This window comes from Electrophorus electricus, chromosome 6 (assembly GCF_013358815.1).
Source record: "Electrophorus electricus isolate fEleEle1 chromosome 6, fEleEle1.pri, whole genome shotgun sequence".
In the NCBI taxonomy this organism is placed as follows: Eukaryota; Metazoa; Chordata; class Actinopteri; order Gymnotiformes; family Gymnotidae; genus Electrophorus; species Electrophorus electricus.
In genome coordinates, this window is record NC_049540.1 from 17,387,034 (window position 1) to 17,406,052 (window position 19,019).

The following is a 19,019-nucleotide window of genomic DNA, read 5'->3' on the forward strand; positions in this document are numbered from 1 at the left end:
ACAGCTGGAGTATTTGATCTTCACCTAGCGCAGTTAGAAAACTTAGCAATAACACTATATTTATTAGTAAACCTACTGTTCATAATAACTCCAGACTGAATTAGCTATATTTGTTTAAATTCTAGCACTTGTACAATGTCATATTAACTCAACTAAGCTTAAGAACTTACTTATACCAGTGGCACTAATAGCCAGCTAGCTAACGTCAACTCATTCAACAGAGTACCAAAACACTTAACGCTTGTGAGTGATATAATAAAAATACACATAGTGGTTACGTTTAGTAATTTGTGATAACTGGGTTGTTAATTTACAACACAGGGAAGCCACCTAAGAAGGAGAGACAGCTATCACAATAGCTATAATGGGCCTTTATAGCTAGCTTTAGCTTAACTGACTAGCTAACTTGCTAGCCTTAAACAAATTCACAAAACCGGGATTGACTTTTTCACATATATGGTAGGTACATACTTACCTCGGATTGAAATCTTGAAAGAAACCCCGGAGATTCATCGTTTTCTCTTTCACTCATACCATAATGTTAAGACAATAAGGTAAAAAGACCAAGCTGGAACTGCCACCCACTCCTGTGCTAAAGCCAGTTGACATACACAACTAAATCAGTAGAAATGGTTTTTCACTCTCCCAACCACCAGATGTCAGTATGTTCCCTTATTTTATTTAAACACAGGACGGTTCCTTTGGATCGATGCTTCTCACCACTCGTGTCTGACCTATACTACCCCTTCATTGATATTCTGCACTATCACACCCACTTTTTAACGCTTTTGAGGGTTTGTTAATTAGCCGATTAGTTCAACGAGATATACGTAGGACAAAAATAAAATATAAAAAATGGGATGCTCAGAACCCATGTGAAAAACTACAGGTAGATGTCCATCCACAATTGTAGAAATTTGCTGAGTTCCAGAGTTCACCTGGCTTTAATATTCAGACATGAATATCACAGAAGAACTGAATAAGGTTCATTAGAATTAGAGGTGGAGCACAGTCAATTAACTGTTTGAGAAAATATTGTAGAGCAAGAATGACAATTTCCTTGGCCTTACCATCTTAACATGAATTAAAAACACCGCATAAGTATGTCCACATCTTGACAAATTAACGGTGAGTTTCAGTTATTTAGTTAAAAATGTAGTGCATGGAGTTCTACAACATTATGAAAATACATCAGGTTAGATTCTTAATGTTAGGCACCATCTATAAAAACTACATGGAACATAAATCGATACAAATCACAATTGAGCAATGAGCAATAAAAGATCACAATTGGACATCCAAATTGCTTTTACACTGACTCCACAAAACCCCCCCACAAAGAACACAAAGAAATTTGCACAAGGGTTAAAGTCCAAAACTTTGTTAACTTCCATTGAAATGAATCGCCAGCTTCATCAACTTGGGCCATGAGAGTCTGTGTGAGTCCACCGCTGCTAATGCACAAGTTCCAGCTGATTTGACGTGAAAGGCAAGACTCCGCTGACATAGTAAGCGATGCCCAGAGAAAGCAGTGCAATGACAAGCAAGAGCAGCAGCACCCTCCAGAAGCCCAGGTCCTCCACGAACTCCTGCCAGGTGGTGCGGAAACTGGAGAGCACCCCATCGTTGTGCTGCAGGTGGGGGTTGAGGAGTGAATGGTTCTCTATGGCACTGTATGACAGAACCAGAAAATATGTGAGAAATGCATATCGTTCTGAAAGTACGAGCATCACCGCATCTATACAACCAAACGGCAGTTGATGGCAGTTTTGCAAAGATAGGGAGACACTCCATTTAGTTATAAAGAACTAAGAGAATGTGTAGTGGATTCTCTACTGGGGAGGAGTTAACACTAGACCAGTGATCAGGTGACAACCCGTTGTGCACAGTGTCCATGTGACAGCTCACCTCTCATTCTCGGCCATGTGCATCTTTTCCAGGCTGGCATGGGAGCTGTGGTTGAAGCCCTTCACTTCCTGCTCCTCCAGGCCCTCTAGTAGATGCAGTGCGTCTCTGTTCACGCCACGCCTCTTGGCCAGCACCAATGGAGTTGCTCCATTGTGATTGCTGCACAGAGTAAGAGAGAAATCAGAACATAAGTCCATATGTTGAATTATTATTGTATATACCTACATAATCAATTCTAAATTCATTCTAAAAAGATTTTAATACAGGGCTGAATCCAGTTCTGGAGCGCTACCAACCTGCACAATTTTATTTCAGCCCTAATCTAACACAATGGTGTTATTTAAAGCCACCAGAGTATTAGAAGTAGATGTGTTGCAACTAAATTCTGCAGGGCAGTAAGTCTTAAGCCTTGCATTTCAGCAGCAGAGTGCTTAGTGCAGGGCAGCTTATAGGTGGCGCAATGAACATTAGGGCCTTGCAGGACAGAAATGTTCAGTAGAATTTGTTGAAAAGTAGCCAGAGGTGTCCCACACTACTGAACATAGGACTGGAGTTAGGACACGTTATAACATTTAACGTAGCCCAGGACTAACCAGATGTCGATCTTAAGTCCGCTGGACACCAGAAAGTGGATGGTGTCGACATGCCCACACACGTGCAGCGCAGTATTCCCTTGCGCGTCGGTGGCTAATAGGTCTGCTCCAAACTTATGAAGCAGACGACAGATCTCAACATTCCCCCGTGCTGCAGCCAGGTGTAGCCCCGTCCGACCGCGGCAATCCCGTGCATTCGGATCAAAACCGGACTCAAGCAGGCGCTTGGTGTAACTTAAATCTCCGTCAATGCAGGCATGCAGTAGTGGAACAGTAGTTTGCAGCGAATCGTTGACGAAGACGTATGACATACTGCAGGTTCTCAACCTAGTCAAAAGACTACCGACAGGGGGAACAATGTGAGAATGGGCGCAAAGTGACTGAAGAGTTAAAACAACATAGACTAAATACAAAATTCTCTGAAACGACGTACTTCAAATGACGTTAGCTAGCTGGCTAGCTGAGTTAGCATAGTTGACAACAAAGCTAAGCTACCTCAGATAATATACACTAGTCGCGCATCCATATTTGAGTTATGTTTTGTCAGTTTTCGATATTTAGATGGAAGGTGCATTACCATACGTAATATTAATAAAGGCAAGACACTTAGCTAATTAAATATGATTAGCTAGTTAGCCACAGAGTCATTAATAGCGCAAATGTCTGTCCTGCCCCAAACCACTCAGGAAAGCTAACCTATGCTAGACGTTTCAATTTTAATAGTCACAATAAATGTAACACTAGAATACCTTATTATCTTGAAGGCGTTCCCCAAATTGCTTTTACTATTCTCTTAAATAACACGTTACAACTGCTGCTAACCGCTGGTAAAATACCCCTAACCTAGCTAGGTAGTTAGCTTACTTGCTAAATACGAAATACACATGACGTAAACATGACAACGGGAGACTACAACATCCAGAATGTCTTGCAATGTTTTGATGACAAACGTTATTGCGGTTTCCCGACATGTCTGGTATATGTAGTTCATTTTGGGATTATCGTTTGAATCAAAACAAGTAAAGGGACAGCATTATCCACAGTTCCGTGCGTTACATTTGTATAGTTGACTTTAAACGCAGATGACAGCCCAGGATGGAGGCAGGTAAGACATGTAGAAACAAAACAACTGCCAAAAAATGTATAAAGTGATAATCGAACATGTTCGTAACGCGTATGGAAACCCTAAAGTTAGAAATGTTTCAGAGTAGAATCGTCAAGAGGGTCTGTTCACTATTTTTTCTAGGAAGGATTTCCTTGCTAACTGAGTTTCAAGTTTTCTCATTGTTCCTTCGCGGTGGCCCGAACACATCATCTCAATACCCGGCACAGACCCCGGCTACTGATACAGCTGTACTTTTTACATAGTGACTTTAATCAAATCAGTTTACTTGTTTTGTCTTTTTATATTATTTAAGATAGCCAGCTGCCCAGTTTACTTACCCAACTAAATTTAATACGAGTTAGGCTACTTAGCTATCTATCTAACTAACTGAAAGATAAATAACTAATGCTGATGTACCGACGTAACCAATACGCTCAGATGTTTCGTGTCCTATCAGTTGCCGCTCCGCTATATTCGTGCTCTGATACAACCCATCCAAAACGACAGCAACAGTGATACCTTATAAAATGTTTTCCTTGTGTTAAGATTTACTTTAGAAAAGTTTTGTCATATACGACAGCAATCCTTCTTCTTTTGTTCCAGTTTTAGCCAAATATGAAAACCAGATCAACGTGTTCTCTGAATTCCTAGAAGATTTGCCAGACACCAATGAACCAGTGTGGATCTTAGGAGAATGTTACAATGTTAAAACCGGTAAGACAGATTGGGATGTTTCTTACAGAAGCTTGTCATTCATAATAAGGAATTCTGCAGTACACAAAACCTAGCTATCAAGTTGTCAGAAATTTCATTTGCCATATGGAAACGTAATTCATCTGAAAATACAGGCAGAACCAAATAATCATACCTGTCATTCCAGTACGGTGAAGATCTGATGGGCATGCCTTTGTTCCATCAGGATTGCTATTTTGCTTGATCATTCTGTTTCTCTTCAGAAAAATCCGAGCTTCTTTCAGATGTGCATTCGAAGCTGTGGTTCACATATAGGAAAAAGTTCTCTCCTATAGGTCAGTGAAGTGTATATATCCTAAGATAGCCCCTCACTGGTTTACGATCCATTGTGACTTTCCTTTTGGTGGGCAGAACACTACAGAGTCTACTGCTACCCTTTGCCCAAGTGTGTTGTGCTCCATAGACCATTTACTCAGATGTTGCAGGCATGGCTGTTTTCTCTGCTTATGCTGCTGGAAGTGTTTGAGAGGGCTGACGCTGTTTTTCTGGCCCGTAGGAGGGACGGGCCCCTCGTCGGACACAGGCTGGGGCTGCATGCTGCGCTGTGGGCAAATGATACTGGCACAAGCCCTGGTTTGCCAGCACCTGGGACGAGGTGGGTCAACACATGTACCCCTGATGGCACGCAGGGATCTGCGGGGCCCTCTTCCAAATCATGACTGCTCAGAGTTGCTTGCAAATGCTGCCATATCAAGAAGCCCAGCGGTTATTTTCATTTGGTTGAGAAGAATGTCTCAGATTAGCAATTCTCAGTTCTTGTTTTGGTTTCTCACAAACTGTTCAACTTCAGTTAACTGGGCAGTGTGCTTTTTGAATGGATGATGGTTCATCACCCTGCGATTGTTACCTGAAATGTGAATCCACACTGTTCTGTGAATCACCTTAGAATGGCGGTGGGTGGCAGAGGGACCTCAGCCAACAGAGTACCAGCGTATCCTCCACTGTTTTCTGGACAGAAAAGATAGCTGTTATTCAATTCACCAGATGGGTAACTGATACTTCTGTGTGTCTTTTGTGCATCTGCGTGTGTGTCGTTAGGTGTGTGTCTTTATGTATGTGTGTTTTGTCATGTATTTGTGTGTACGCATGCATGTGTACATGTGCAGGTGTGTAAGTAAAAACCTTATTCCAGTATTCTCCTGCATGTTCTTATCTCTGTGTGGGCTAAGGTTAATCAACAAGCCTATGATGTTTCTGTGATTTTGGCTGCTTGTACAGAGAACCTGCTAGTTCTCGGTACATCAATTGTAGAACATTTATTGTGGAACAAGCTGGGCCCTTTTTACCACCGCCACACGGTCTCCCCATATGTGCTTTGTTGGTTAGTAAGAGTTCTTTCTTTGTAGTGAAACTGAGTCTAGTTCAACATCCCTGTCTCTGTCTGTGAGCAGCTCAGATGGGAGTTGGGGAGGGCAAGTCTGTTGGAGAGTGGTACGGTCCAAACACAGTGGCACAAGTGCTCAAGTACGGGTTTACTCTTTCTCTCATAAAACAATTAGTTGAGGGTAACCTGGCATCTCCTTTGGAGAATCAATAGTATTACTTTATAATAAATTGCTAAAAGTTTCAATTCAAAAATTTAAATTCTAAGTTAGAATTATTCTGTTCTGTGACTTTTTCCAGGAAACTTGCACTGTTTGATGACTGGAATTCCTTAGCTGTATATGTTTCAATGGACAACACGGTTGTGATCGAAGACATCAGTAAGTTTTTCTATTTGTCTTGTTGCTGTTGCTGTTTTTGTACAGACTATAAAATGTATGTGCAGTCACTTTCTTCTGCTCGGTCTCTTGCTCACTCTGACAGGGAAGCAGTGTTGCCAGGGGGCATGGCCCAGGTCGGGTGCCTATGGCTGGGGCGAGTCCCAGCCCTCTGACAGGTCCTGGTCAGGACGGGGCCGGGCAGAGGAGGCAGGGCCAGCGCCGTACCCCTGCTCCCAGCAGGCCAGGGGGTGGAGGCCCCTACTCCTGCTGATTCCACTCCGCATGGGCATCAACAACATGAACCCTGTGTACATCCAGGCCCTGAAAGTAATAATAAACTACTGGTTCAAACACACCCTAATTCTGTGTATGGAATCATCATCTACTGATCAGGGTTGTATAGTATGTTTTAAGATTATTGAGATCAGATTTGTGATCGAATCATCCAATGATATTTTGGTCCAATTATAGTGATTGACACTCGTCATAATAGAAAGCCAGCATGCTCTATGTAGTTTTCATTGCTTTATGTAAAATTTAATCATCACATGGAATGTATTTCCTCTGACTCAGATTACTTTTTATTTAAGGAGTGTTTTAAGATGCCTCAGTCTTGTGGAGTACTGGGTGGAAAGCCTAATTTGGCTTATTACTTCATTGGATTTATAGGTGGGGGCTTTCACAAGATCTCATATGTGTAGCACTTTGGAATAATAAGTGCCTGTCTGTCTGTTCCTTTCTCATGTGATCCTCACTGTATTCCTATATTGTCTGAATTATTATTTTTTTAAGCATAAGGCACAGTGTTCATGATAATTATCCATTATTATTATTATTATTATTATTAATAAATACTGTTATGTTGGGTTTTTTTTTTAAGTATGGACAGTCATTTTACAGTCTATGTTAATCTTCGGCAAATGTGGGCCTGCTTCACATGCACCCCCGTTCCTAGATGACGAGCTGATCTACCTGGATCCCCACACCACCCAGCTGGCTGTGGACTCAGAGACGGGCACCCCCGTGCATGACCAGAGCTACCACTGCCAGAGGAGCCCTCACCGCATGAAGATCACCAGCCTGGAGCCGTCCGTGGCGCTGGTGAGGCCTCCACAAACGAGTGCTGTGCACGGGTTTGTATGACTGTAACGATTTTGTGAAGCGGTCGATTATGGCTCTGAGTGCTCTGGACCTTTTCAGATGGGCCAGCAGTAAACAAAGGGTGGCAACCGCCTTTTTTTTTTTTTTTTTTTTTTTTTTTGTAAAAAAAAAAAGCTAATTTTAAAGTGCTGGAATAGAAGGGCACTTGATTGTAAGGGCTGTTGACTCCTGACTAGGGTGCCATGGGAATGATCGCTGTACTGTTATGAATGCTGGTGTGTTCTCCAGGAAAGGATTTGGCCTCATCTTACAGTGAGTGTATATAGTTCCAATCCTGAAAAAAATGACAGTAAATAGATATGACCTTGCGAATCCTTTTTGTTTTTTTTGTTTTTTTTTTTGTTTTTTTTCTTTATCCTAATGTTGCAGTAGTTATGGTTCTTTCCAGCATACTTTTTATTTTGAACATTGGAATTGTGGCCTTTTAATGTAATAACCAAGCAGGTTGCATTTGTTTACTGCCAACAGGGTTTCTTCTGTAGGAGCGAGGAGGACTTCGATGGCTGGTGCAGTCAGGTTCAGCAGGTGCGGGCGCTCTCAACATCCATCAACGGTGCTGGCACCGGATGCTGACCGAGCGGTGCTTCCGCTAGGGTTTGTCTGCGCCTTAACGAACCCTTCCCCTCTCTGCCTGTTAGGAGCTTGTGAGGAAGCGTAACCTGCGTCTGTTCGAGCTGGTGGAGAAGCACCCCCCTCACTGGCCTCCGTTCGTGCCCCCCACGAAGCCGGATGTGCAGACCACGGGTGCAGGTGATCTAGAGGCCGGTAGAAGTCCTTGAGCTTTCCCCTTTATCTTCTGCACCATTTCCCATAAATCTTTGGGGCTTAAAAAAAAACCTTCTCGGGGGACATGCTCCCTAACTGGCATTTTCAAAGGCGCAGCTTTCACACGGAATAGAAAATGAACTCTTTTTGAATTTGAGATGAAGAATGAGACCAGACACTCATATGAGTCTTTCATGAAGGAGTTTTAGAGAGAGAAAAAGTGAGAGAAAGATCCAGAAGGATCAAACTGTTCTAATAAGTGGCAGTGAGCAGAGGTCAGCTTGACCTCTGTTGTGGCTGTATCACACAAAAGATGTTTTTCAAATGACCACACACATCACCAGCAGCCAGTGTGGATGATATCAGATAGAGAAATATTGACCTGATATATGAGTTGGCATGATAAAATGGTCTATTGCAATGCAAGATTCTATTAGCTGGGTTATCTTATGGAGAGTTGGTCTGCTGTACAAAGTGGTCATTAAAATGTAGTCCATTATCTTTCACTGAAAATCTTTAATATAATGTGATTCTAAATATGACTAATTGACTGAAATTTGTTGATGTAATTATTAACATGTCTTAACAGATATGCAGGTAGTATATTGTAAGTAGCATAGCAGTGGTGTTCTTTGTTCCATAACAACCTCTGTCTGCTTTGTTTCTTCCTTTAGAGTTCATTGAGTCCACAGACAAGCTGTTCGAGTCAGAGGAAGAGTTTGAAATCCTGAACGTCTGAGCTCCACCCCTTCACAGCTTGAGGCAATCGATACAAGATTAGGACAGGGGCGGAGCCTCAGGTTTCTACTGGTCCAGGTTGCACAAGTGCCTCAGATCAACACCAAGCACAACATACCAACATGCAAAAGAGCCCCCCACAACAACCAGTAATAATAAAGCAGGACTGGAAAAGCGAGGAATGGTGTCCTGGTCGGCAATCCCAGAGGGACGGTCTGCATGAATGAGCTTCCACTGTCTCGCTTTGGAATATGGAGCATTAAAAAAAAAGCAAAAAAAAAAAAGCCAGGGATCACTGTAGCTACTCTTGTGTGATTTTAGCCTCATTCATAGGCACTTCTGAGAGACTTTTATATCTTATATATATATATATATATATATATGTTGAGAATTCAGAGGGACTTGTTGGTTGCATAAACGTTACTGTATCGCATCTCATTGCCTCCTGTTGCTAAAGTGTAGCAGACATGGAAGAGGAACAACATGGAAATAGTGGTTTTGTAGAAGGTATGGTCTCAACACACACACTACTACCTGAATCCATAAAGACACCTGATATACAGAGAGCTTTTATTCAGTGTTATGTGAGGAAAACTGAAAACCTTATCTGTGGAAAGTGCCTCTCTCTTTGACATATTTATGTTGTATGGTTGATTAGGATAATTTTTTTTCACCTTTCATAAACAGACAGGTTTAAACAACACCCTCACCCCCCTTTTGCACATCTATGTAAATATGCCTAAAAATAAAGATATTTAAACACCTTTTCCCTTTTTCTGTATTGATTCTATGACCTTTTAAATGGAAAAAAGAGAGATTCTATGACATGAAGGCTAATAAAAGCTTAATTTTTAAAAACTTTCATTCAGCATTTTTCTTTGAGCATAAGTTAGAGAATGAACTGGACACAGTATGCACAAGTTCACAAAAAACATGCTGACTGAAAAAAATTCTCAAACTAGTTTAAAGAATAGTGTATTCTTAATTTCTTTTCATTATTTAAATAAAGGTATTTAAGTAGTTTGTGGTTTATTTCTACAAAACACGATCAAAGCCTAGCTTTTGTCTATCCTTTGTTTTCGGACCTTTCTTTGACAGAAAGGGGGGCGGGGATTCTTTGTTTGTTGCAGTGGGAGGCTGTTGCATAATGAGACCCAAAACACGATCTTGACTTTGTCCTGCAGATGGCAGCACTTATCAACTTGCTATAGAAAAGGGATATTTTGTGTAGGACGCGTTTAGTCGGATATATCTAGTCTTAACACATCTTAGAGCAATGTTGCATCATGCTAGATAACAAACATCTGATAAAAAAAAAACACCACACAAACATTAGTCACAGTCAAGAATACCTTGGCACTTTTTTTATTGCAATAGCTCTATGACAAGCAAAACCCATTTGATAAATATACACCAAAAATAATATATAAAAATGTAGAACTGACAAAAAATACATAAATAAAACGAATTAAAATCCTCAGACACCCTCGTTCTTAAATCAAGGAAAGTGGGTGCTGTGTAGCATGATCAACGAGAAAGGGATATCAAAAATTACAATATTTACAAAGGAAGACGGTGTTTCGAATGATCCGATTCAGTCAGCACTATCAGCATGGTTCAGCTCAATCACAAACTTTTAAGCAGCAGACGTGAGCATTGACTGGGATCCTCAGGAGCAACAAACGGCAAATCGTCAACACACACTCCGCCCAAATCAGATTTCCTCTGCGTTATCGCCCCCTCTTCCTTTCAGTAATCGAAAAAAAGGCAAATAAACTTGGCACAGTTCCAAACAATACGAGCATCCCGAACTCTAGCTCCACAAGAGAGCCCAAGGTACAAAACACAAGCTTGATTAATTTCAGGTCGTCACTGTGGTTATTGTGGAAAAAAAAGTCCCAAGAAACGGCATACTACAGTTTTCCCCCTTTTTCACATATTACATACATTAAAGCAACGCAATATCATGACACGATAGTATGACACAAAAGCTAGTGAAAGAAAGTGAACAGCCGCGAGGGAGCTGCCGTGGAAACGGATGGAGAAGTCACTGACATACAGCTTTGTCCCAACATCATCTGGACTACTACTGTAAAGCTAACACTGCTTACTACACAGCTTTCAACCACGACCTCTACCCAACATCTCTTCATATAAAGCTTTCAGGTACAGGCAAGAAAGGGACGGTTAAAACTCTTCATAAAAATAAGGATTAAAAAAAGTTAAAAATAAAAATAAAAAAGACAGATGTGAAAAACACATGATCTTAGTAACGTCATATTTACACAATTTTTTCCCTCTCTGTGAGCTATATATTAATATAATTGCAATCACCAGCAATGCTCTGTACAATCTGTCCCACAAACAATGAAAATCACTGCATTTGATTCAATAAATAAACATGTTAAATAAATTAATAACCAACATACAAAACAGAGCATTGTGTAGATCAGTAGGTTACAGCATGTACCGTGCATTGGATGGATGAGAGCGTGAACAGTTGATGTACAGTACCCGCGCAGAATCCAGCTGTGTAACATGGTGCATCGGTTTTGAGATACGAAACACGAAATATGCAAGAACGAAACCTCATAGTTCAGTAAACATCACTTTTTGTCCAGTCAACTATTTTTGTTTAACACTTCCAACTACCTCCCGCCGATTCAATTAAAAATAAATAAATTTAAAAAAAAAATCAGTGTCAACAGTAAGCTACACAGCTGCAGCTCAAGTAAACACAAAGCACCCTGGTGTTTTCTGCTGCTATGGAATGGCAAGATGTTTTGTGTATCTTCTGCTTTCACGACTTGGGAGCATGGGCACGACGAGCGAGGTGCCAAAAAGGAAAGGCAACCACGTGCCTACCAGGCGGGTCTCGGGTTAGAGTGGCAAAATACTTGTGGTCTCGTTTTTCCCAGGCTACAATGGGTTTTTATAAGCACAGCGGATGCTGGCAGACAACCCCGATGCCCTTTGACCCGCCCCTTTTCTGCCAGCGCTGACAGGTATCAACAGAGGTTCCCCTTATTTACTACAACCTCCTACATTATAACCAAATGCTCCACTTTGTGACTTCAAGACATATCTACAGTTACAGCAATACTAAGCTGATTTTTTCACCCTTAGGTCTTCAACGAAGACAAACTAACTGCGTCATATCAGATATACTTTCAATCATATGCACAGGAGGTAGCATCCACGTGAATTAGAAACACTGGGTTATCTAGTGCCTACAAAGTGCTAGCTGCATCTTAAGAAACTGTTTAGCGTGGCGTTAAGTGAGATATTCCATGTCATACATGTCGCTCATCATTGCAAAACTTGCAACTCACGGACACTCTGGGAGCAGAGACAAGATGGGAGTTACTTACTCACTCCCCTCAGGACTTGGACACGAGAGCGTGCCACACGTCCGTGCCGTCTCCATATAGACAATTCAACCTATAATCCACTACAAAGATCAGGTCAGCGCTTCCAATCTAGGCTCAAGCTCGTTTACTGCCACAGCAGATGCACGTAAGCTTCTAAGGCAGGTGAAACATTTAATTACAGGCGTGGTTCTTTTTTCCTATCAGATACTGATATGAGAATTTTGAACGACTTGCTTGGTGTCCTCGCACGGCTTTGTGGGAATGAGAGCTCGGCTTGAGCACAGCGTCAGGGGACACGGGGCTGGTGCAGCCAGACCCTCAGCGGTAACCAAACCCCCCCGCTGTCCATAGTCTGAAGCTGTACAGTAAAAATGACCATAAGTGTTTACAGAGGTGGTCTGTGTGGTCAGCTTAAACCTCTTTACAATGTGCAGGATCTGCAAGCAACTAAATGCTCCCTGAAAAAAATGCACCATTCATACAAATAGAAATCAATATAAATAAACAAGAGATATACAGTATATATGAGTGTGTGTGTGTGTGTGTGTGTGTGTGTGTATGTGTGAATGGACTACTAAGTAGTTGGCACATTTTACAAAATGTTATTTGATATACAGGCTCCTCCTATTTACAAAATTCTTGCAGATTTTGTGAGGAACAAACTGATGGACTGTAAATAAGGACTTTAGTGATGAATAGTGCCATAAAGGGACACTAATAAGTGCTATACGTCTGGTTGGCGTTCACAGTTCTGACTTAGAATAATACTCAGCGCAGCCACTCAAGTAAACAATAACTGTCATCAAACAAAATAAATAAATTGTTTTTTTAACAGAAAAAAAACCAACTAAACAAAACATGGAACCGGTTTGAGGCAGTTATGTAGAAGATACAGAGCAAAAGAGGTTGTGCAGTTTTGCAGTCTTTGCAGACAGAGGTCTGATGAGGAGGAGGAGGAGGATGAGGAGGATGAGGCAGCTTCCTCTTCTGCATTCCAGAGTTCCCATGTCCTGATACCCACTCTGCGCTTGATTAGCTCACTCTGAGAGAGAGAGAGAGAGAGAGTCAATACCTTACAATACAGTACAGGCTCAATCAAAACTCAATGAGTTTATTTGAGCCTAAACATGTAACTTATGTTTCTCAAGTAGAACTTGTTTCAAAACTTAAAACAAGATTTGAGGGCTCTTATGCATGTGGGAAAGGGAAAAGTAAATGGCATAATTGAAAATGTAGCAAAAACATCATAATTTGTTGTACTCACACCCCCAGTTTCATGTCACTAACTACTTAAAAATTAAATGTTACACTTTTCCTGTGCTCCCATAACTCTACATGCTCTTCCTTGGAAGCATCATTGGTATACAACTGCATAGAAACGCAGTTCCGGGTAAGTCAACATATGTGCATTGTGGCCTCACATTTCCAGACTACGTGACACTTTTAGAAAGCTGTATTAAATCAAATATATTAAATAGGTAATGATGATGACAACGACAATGAAAATGACAGTGACAATCACAATGGTAAAAATGATGGTGGGAGACTGGAAGATTGAGAGATGTGAAGGAAACACACACGGGACTCCTTGGTTCACAAGTCAATAGTTTTACTTTATCATTTTTTTAAATAAAGCCACAGAACACAAAAAACCTAGTCCACATGTCATGGAGGTCAGCAAACACCATGTAGAACCTCCACTTAATGGACTGAGATAGCAGTAACACTCTGAACTCAGTAATGCATTCAAGCCATCGGACCGCTGCTAGTCTCCAACAACCACAGGTGCGCAATATGAAAATCCCAAATATCACTATGTAAAATTGACAGAGTTAATGGTAAGGTACAGTATGCATAGATGGATGCTTGAATTCCAGAAGCCGGTCACCTATGTGTGTGTGAGAGGATGAAGGATTGGTTTATTGGAGCAATACTGTAAAACACTGTCGTCTTTTAATTCTCCGATGCTTGTAACCATTAACATTGCAGTCTGCAATAAAAGTGTGCTGCGTGCTGTTGATGATGCAGTTTGCATGTGGAAAGTTAACATCCTTCCAATACTCCAGATATCCATATATAAGTGATTAATGTGATATAAAGTGCTTATTTAAAAAAAGATCTTAAACTGTTATGTAGTGTGTATATGCCATGATACATTCTTAATAGGCTCAATAAAAATGCACAACCCTCACATACTACTAGAAGGAAAACTTATTTGAATGCACCATGGGATGTGTGTGTGTGTGTGTGTGTGTGTGTGTGTGTGTGTGTGTGTGTGTGTGTGTGTGTGTATATACTATGGAATTCTTATGTGTGTGTCTACTATGGAAAACATGATGAGTAGTGAAAATTAGCTCATTTCCTCCTAACGGGCAGGGACGAGGAGCAAAGCCTGCTCCTTAAATGTAATGGAAGTGTAATGCAAAAGTATAGCTGGAAAACAAGAGAGACCCGGGGGACATTCTTAGAGACACAGATGAGGGATGCTTGGAATGTGTGTGTGTGTGTGTGTGTGTGTGTGTGTGTGTGTGTGTGTGTGTGTGTGTGTGTGTGTGAGAGAGAGAGAGAGAGGGGGGCATACTTGATATAATCCATAACCACAAAAACACATGCAAATGCACAATTCAGTCTTATTCATATAATAGCTATGTCTGAACAGGAAAATGACAATACTATATGCCAACTGCATGTGCTTGTCTTTAATGTGGACTCACAAAGCCATACTGTCTGTCTTGCGCAGACTTGCAAAGTGTCAAAAATATGATTATCTACTTAACAGGTACAAAGTTTTGGTGCCAAACAAAAAGTCAAATAACTGTCGTTGCAGTTTGTCAACAATCAAAACAAAAAGGTGACTCCATGTCTTTAGCATAACAGGACTCTGTCCTTTTAGAAGAACAGGACTTTGTCCTTCTTCTTTTTGGTGTTTCATTGTATGTCACTAAGAGTTATTCATCGTCAATAGGGCCCTCCTCCTTTGAACTCTGCTTAAGATACTGTAATCACAGCCATTTCATATCAAAAAAAGCATATCAAAGAAGACAGACACATTTAAGTATACCACAAAATTAGAGCTGAAATAAGTAGGACAGTAACATTACACAGCCAAAGTGATCTAGAATACAGTACTTATTGTACTAATGTTGATGACTCACTTGACAACTATTCATTTACACTAGCTGTCATGCTAAAACATCAATTAATGAAGCAGTTTCAAAGGCAAATGCAAAGTTCGTTTGGAAACAAAACGCATGCGTTTGCCAGGTTAGTTGTCACTAAACTTGTAGCATAATGGGAGGCAGAAATACAACCAACCTTTTGAGGCAGTAGTGTGTCCTCCTGACATGGAGAAATCTATACCAGCGTAGGCCTCGCTCTCTTGGAGGGTCCCACGAGCTGGGTGCGGAGGGGGGGCGTTGCGGGTGTTCCTGGGGACATCCCTCAGGTCCAGAGCAATGTAGTTGAGGTAGCTGGATGAAGCGTTTCGGTGGTTCCCTCCAGTGACACAGTTAGCAGGGAGGACGACAGGGTCGGGAGATCCTTGATCGTCTGTGTGTGACCACACACTGTCAAAAGAGGCAGAGTTCTGCCACCTTCCGCTCTCCGCAAGACCGAGGTTGGCGGAGGCTCTGACACCGCAGACATTGGCACTGCTGCCAGGTGAGGAGCCGAAGGTCTCTGAGCTGTGTCTCCGGCGGCCCTGCGGGTCCGCCCGGACCACCCTTGGCTCCATCTGAGGACTGGGCGGCCTTTCGGAGATGCAGAGGTGCTGCATCATCGGCAAGGGGCTCTCGGCTCCTCGGCATCCACCGCGGATTTTCTCAGGGTCGAACTCGGTCTGAGCCTGACCATAGGCACACGCCAAGGGGCGCGCGTAGTTCGGAGGGTTCCATGGAGCCACGAGCGAGTGCCGTGGTGGGCGGTCCTTCAGGAGACTGTCCATGTTCAGACCCAAGTAGGCGTGTTCTGGCGAGGAGCAGCACAGCTGATAGCAGGGCTGGGCGTTCGTCACGAGGGGTGTGTCCGCAGCTGATGGCGATGATGCGGCGAGAGGATGCCGCTCCCCAAAATCCATGTGGATGTACTCCCCCAGGCTGGGCGGGCTGGGAGGATCAGCTGGGGACGTGGCGATGTATTCCCTCTGCTCGCAGTTCTCACGAGATGGAGCTTTGTAGGAACGAGGCAGCGAGAAGTAAGAACCGCGAGACCTGCGGCCTTCGGGGGAGGCCTGGGAATAGACGTCTGTGGCGGCTGTCCGGGACATGTCCATGTAGTCGTCGTACTCCGGCTGGTTGATGCCGGAGGGACTGCTTAGTCCCGGTGAGGGGCTGTCGCCGGGCAGCATCACCATGTACCCAAGCGTGTCCACCTGTTGCGAAGCGCAGGGATGAATGTCCAGGGTAGCCGGGTGATTTGCTCTGGGTTGCATAGGGGTGTAGTCTGCATTAGGAGTGGGGAGCATGCTGTACATCATGGGCATGTAGCCTTCATCCTTAGGCAGTTTCTTTTGACCGTCAGAGTTGAGCGAGGGAGGCCTGGTTGGGTGATGTAACTCCGAGTAAGACTTATAGCCTGCTTTAAGGAGGCAAGAGCAGAGTGGGTACCGTTTCGACTCCACGGGGCTGGATTCATCTAATGAAGATGAGGTCTGCGTCGCTTTCTGCTGCATAACGCCTAAACCATTGCCTGGCTTTGGCTTGGAGGAATGTGCGAGCTTGAGGAACGTCCTTTCCATATAACTGCTCTCCTCCTCAAAGGTCCTTGGTCCACCCTGTGAGTCTTTGTGCCAGTCCATGGCCATGTAGTCCACCAGCCGGTACTCCTCCCTGACGGGCGGCGTGTTCCCGTGGGACTCGGGGGTGCTGCTGCTTGCACGGAAATACCTAAAGTCACAAGGGCTGGGGCAAAACTCGTCAGAGGAGTTGAAGCCTCCGTCGCTGGGGGAACCGCAGATGGAGGAGCTGGAGGGCCGAGTGTGCGTGTCTGAGGCCGAGCCATGGCCGCTGCTGCTGGAAACACTGATGGGGCTGGTGGCGGACAGGAAATGCGACACGGGGAGGGAGGCGGAGCGGGTGTGGTGGGCGTAGCCAGGCGAGGCATGGGCGCAGCAGCCACTGCTCTCCTCCCGGCCCACGTTCAGGCAGGGGGTGTTCAGGTGCACCAGGCTGCCTGTGCCCGAGCTGAGAGGTCGGTCTGAGGTCCCCTCCCCCTCACTGGAAGTGCGGTAGCGCTGGCCCCGCCCTCCTTTACCCTTTCCTGTGGGAGGGGTGTCTGTCACTGAATCAGTCCTGGAGGGGCGCTGCAGCCCGGTCTGGCTGGGGGGCAGGTTGCCGAAGTGCCGGCGGGTCGTGATGAAGGGGATAGGATTGGTCCCAGAGGACTGGCTTTTGCTTCGCGGCCTAAAGTCTGGGAAGGCCTTCAGAGCCTTCATGGTGTCCAGAATCGTCTCGTGCATGTTCTGTGCCACCACAGAGTCCTCCACTTGCACCCAGATCTCACCTGGCCCAATGGAAGAGGAGCGTCCCACTTCAATGAAGAAGAAGCTCTCTGAATGGCCACAGCGGCGAATGTTCATTAATGGCAGGTTCACAGCAGGGGTCTCCGAATTCAGCTTCACCAGGTGAATTGTCTTGGCGGAAAGGCACAGACGGTACACCCCCATTAAATTCTTGGTCTGCCCCAAACCCTTGGGTTTCACATTCACCTGCCACACCTCCTTGAAAATGGTTCCAGGTGAAATTGTCCCATAGCCGTCGTCTAATTCATCGGTATCCAGCTGCCCCTTTTTACCCTCAGTCATTAGTTCAGTGAGGGCCAAGTACCAATCCTCCTGCTCCTGCTCACTGTCAGCCACCATAGCGAAGTACTCATCTTTAGTATAAAGAGCAATGAGGTATTTGTTCTTAGCATCAGCCCTCTTGTTGACTGTAAAACACTGGGATAGGTAAATAACCCTTTTAGGAGGGCATGCAACACTGGCAGTTGAGGCAGCAGCTTTGAGTGCATTTCGGAATTTTTTCTCACTGTCATAGTACTCCAGGCGACTAGGCCCAAGGTTGCTGGGACCTCTCAAGACAAAAAACCTCTTGTGGCCATGTTTTTGCTTTCTGAGATGGCCACATTTCCATATGTCTCTGTCCACGCCGCCCGAACAAACGGCGGCAGCGGCAATAGCAGCAGCAGTTGTATCAGCGCTAAGAACGCGGCAGAAGGCAGAGTCATGCACCTTATACTGAAGTGCGGGTAGGTTTCTTCTCATCAGAGGATCCTGAGTATTCTCGTCTGGGAAAAGATGATGGACTCTGAAATGATAAGGCGCGTGGTGCCTCCTCGGCTGGGGACCTTGATGAGCGGAGGCCGTCAAGTGTACGGGCAAGCGGGAGCCGCTGTTATTGATTGGAAAGGAGGAGGAGGATGGAGCCTCTCCGGCAGAGGTATCGCCGTCGGTCGCGGCCGCCGCGGTTTTTGTGACAACGCGACGCGGTTGCGCCTCCAGTGTCAACATAACGCCGTTATTTTGGAAATCTGGCAAATCTTCCATGGGACAATGCAATTAAAGGTCACTTTACCTTGGTTACACTGATGCACGGCCCATTTTTGGTTGCAGGATTATAGCTTCAGATAAGATTCACTCGTTTAAGTAATCCTCACCACTGTTTGATGTAATGTCCCAGTGTATCTTCATCACAAAATGCACGACAAAACGTTGCATCTTAGCAGACGTACCGTAATCGCTCGTTGCCATTATCAATCTTTATTTCTCCCCCTTCACTCATGGTGGCTACACATCACTACAACCCAGCGAAAACATCACGTGACAACAACGTCAGCGCATAGTTCAGGGTGAACGGGGGAAAGCCGCGGCTCATGACTGGCCAGACAGTATGACTGACATTGCTTTAATCCAATCTGATTAATCAAT

At 43.9% G+C, this 19,019-nt stretch overlaps 4 protein-coding genes across 6 annotated transcripts in view; 1 reads left to right on the forward strand and 3 right to left on the reverse strand.

The window, feature by feature from the left end:
* tmem185 (transmembrane protein 185) overlaps nucleotides 1-606 on the reverse strand; it is a 4,371-nt gene extending 3,765 nt beyond the window's left edge. The window contains exon 1 of the mRNA XM_027017774.2: nucleotides 476-606. Coding sequence (XP_026873575.1) covers nucleotides 476-513 — 38 coding nt within the window. The 5' untranslated portion in view covers nucleotides 514-606. The remainder of the gene's footprint in view (nucleotides 1-475) is intronic.
* Nucleotides 607-907: 301 nt separating this feature from the next.
* On the reverse strand, nucleotides 908-3,359 carry ankrd46a (ankyrin repeat domain 46a). The gene is made up of 4 exons (XM_027018914.2): nucleotides 3,251-3,359; nucleotides 2,502-2,840; nucleotides 1,909-2,067; nucleotides 908-1,671 (listed from the first exon to the last, which is right to left on the reverse strand). Exons 2-4 carry the CDS (start codon nucleotides 2,810-2,812, stop codon nucleotides 1,455-1,457), a joined length of 687 nt encoding a protein of 228 aa, XP_026874715.2. The 5' UTR covers nucleotides 2,813-2,840; nucleotides 3,251-3,359; the 3' UTR covers nucleotides 908-1,454.
* Nucleotides 3,360-3,499: 140 nt separating this feature from the next.
* Nucleotides 3,500-9,493, forward strand: atg4a (autophagy related 4A, cysteine peptidase). 3 transcript variants are annotated; one of them, XM_027018884.2, is made up of 13 exons: nucleotides 3,500-3,606; nucleotides 4,210-4,320; nucleotides 4,563-4,634; nucleotides 4,856-4,954; nucleotides 5,246-5,347; nucleotides 5,751-5,823; nucleotides 5,983-6,062; nucleotides 6,166-6,389; nucleotides 6,653-6,731; nucleotides 7,018-7,163; nucleotides 7,692-7,748; nucleotides 7,862-7,984; nucleotides 8,663-9,493. In XM_027018884.2, exons 1-13 carry the CDS (start codon nucleotides 3,597-3,599, stop codon nucleotides 8,717-8,719), a joined length of 1,233 nt encoding a protein of 410 aa, XP_026874685.2. In that variant the 5' UTR covers nucleotides 3,500-3,596; the 3' UTR covers nucleotides 8,720-9,493. The 3 variants fall into 3 exon arrangements, with proteins under 3 accessions (XP_026874685.2, XP_026874693.2, XP_026874701.2); XM_027018892.2 differs by having other exon boundaries at nucleotides 7,862-7,973; XM_027018900.2 differs by lacking the exon at nucleotides 8,663-9,493 and having other exon boundaries at nucleotides 7,018-7,195; nucleotides 7,862-7,955.
* A 569-nt stretch (nucleotides 9,494-10,062) lies between these two features.
* Nucleotides 10,063-18,930, reverse strand: irs4a (insulin receptor substrate 4a). Its single transcript, XM_027018852.2, has 2 exons — nucleotides 15,413-18,930; nucleotides 10,063-13,139 (listed from the first exon to the last, which is right to left on the reverse strand). Exons 1-2 carry the CDS (start codon nucleotides 18,636-18,638, stop codon nucleotides 13,135-13,137), a joined length of 3,231 nt encoding a protein of 1,076 aa, XP_026874653.2. The 5' UTR covers nucleotides 18,639-18,930; the 3' UTR covers nucleotides 10,063-13,134.
* Nucleotides 18,931-19,019: the final 89 nt, after the last annotated feature.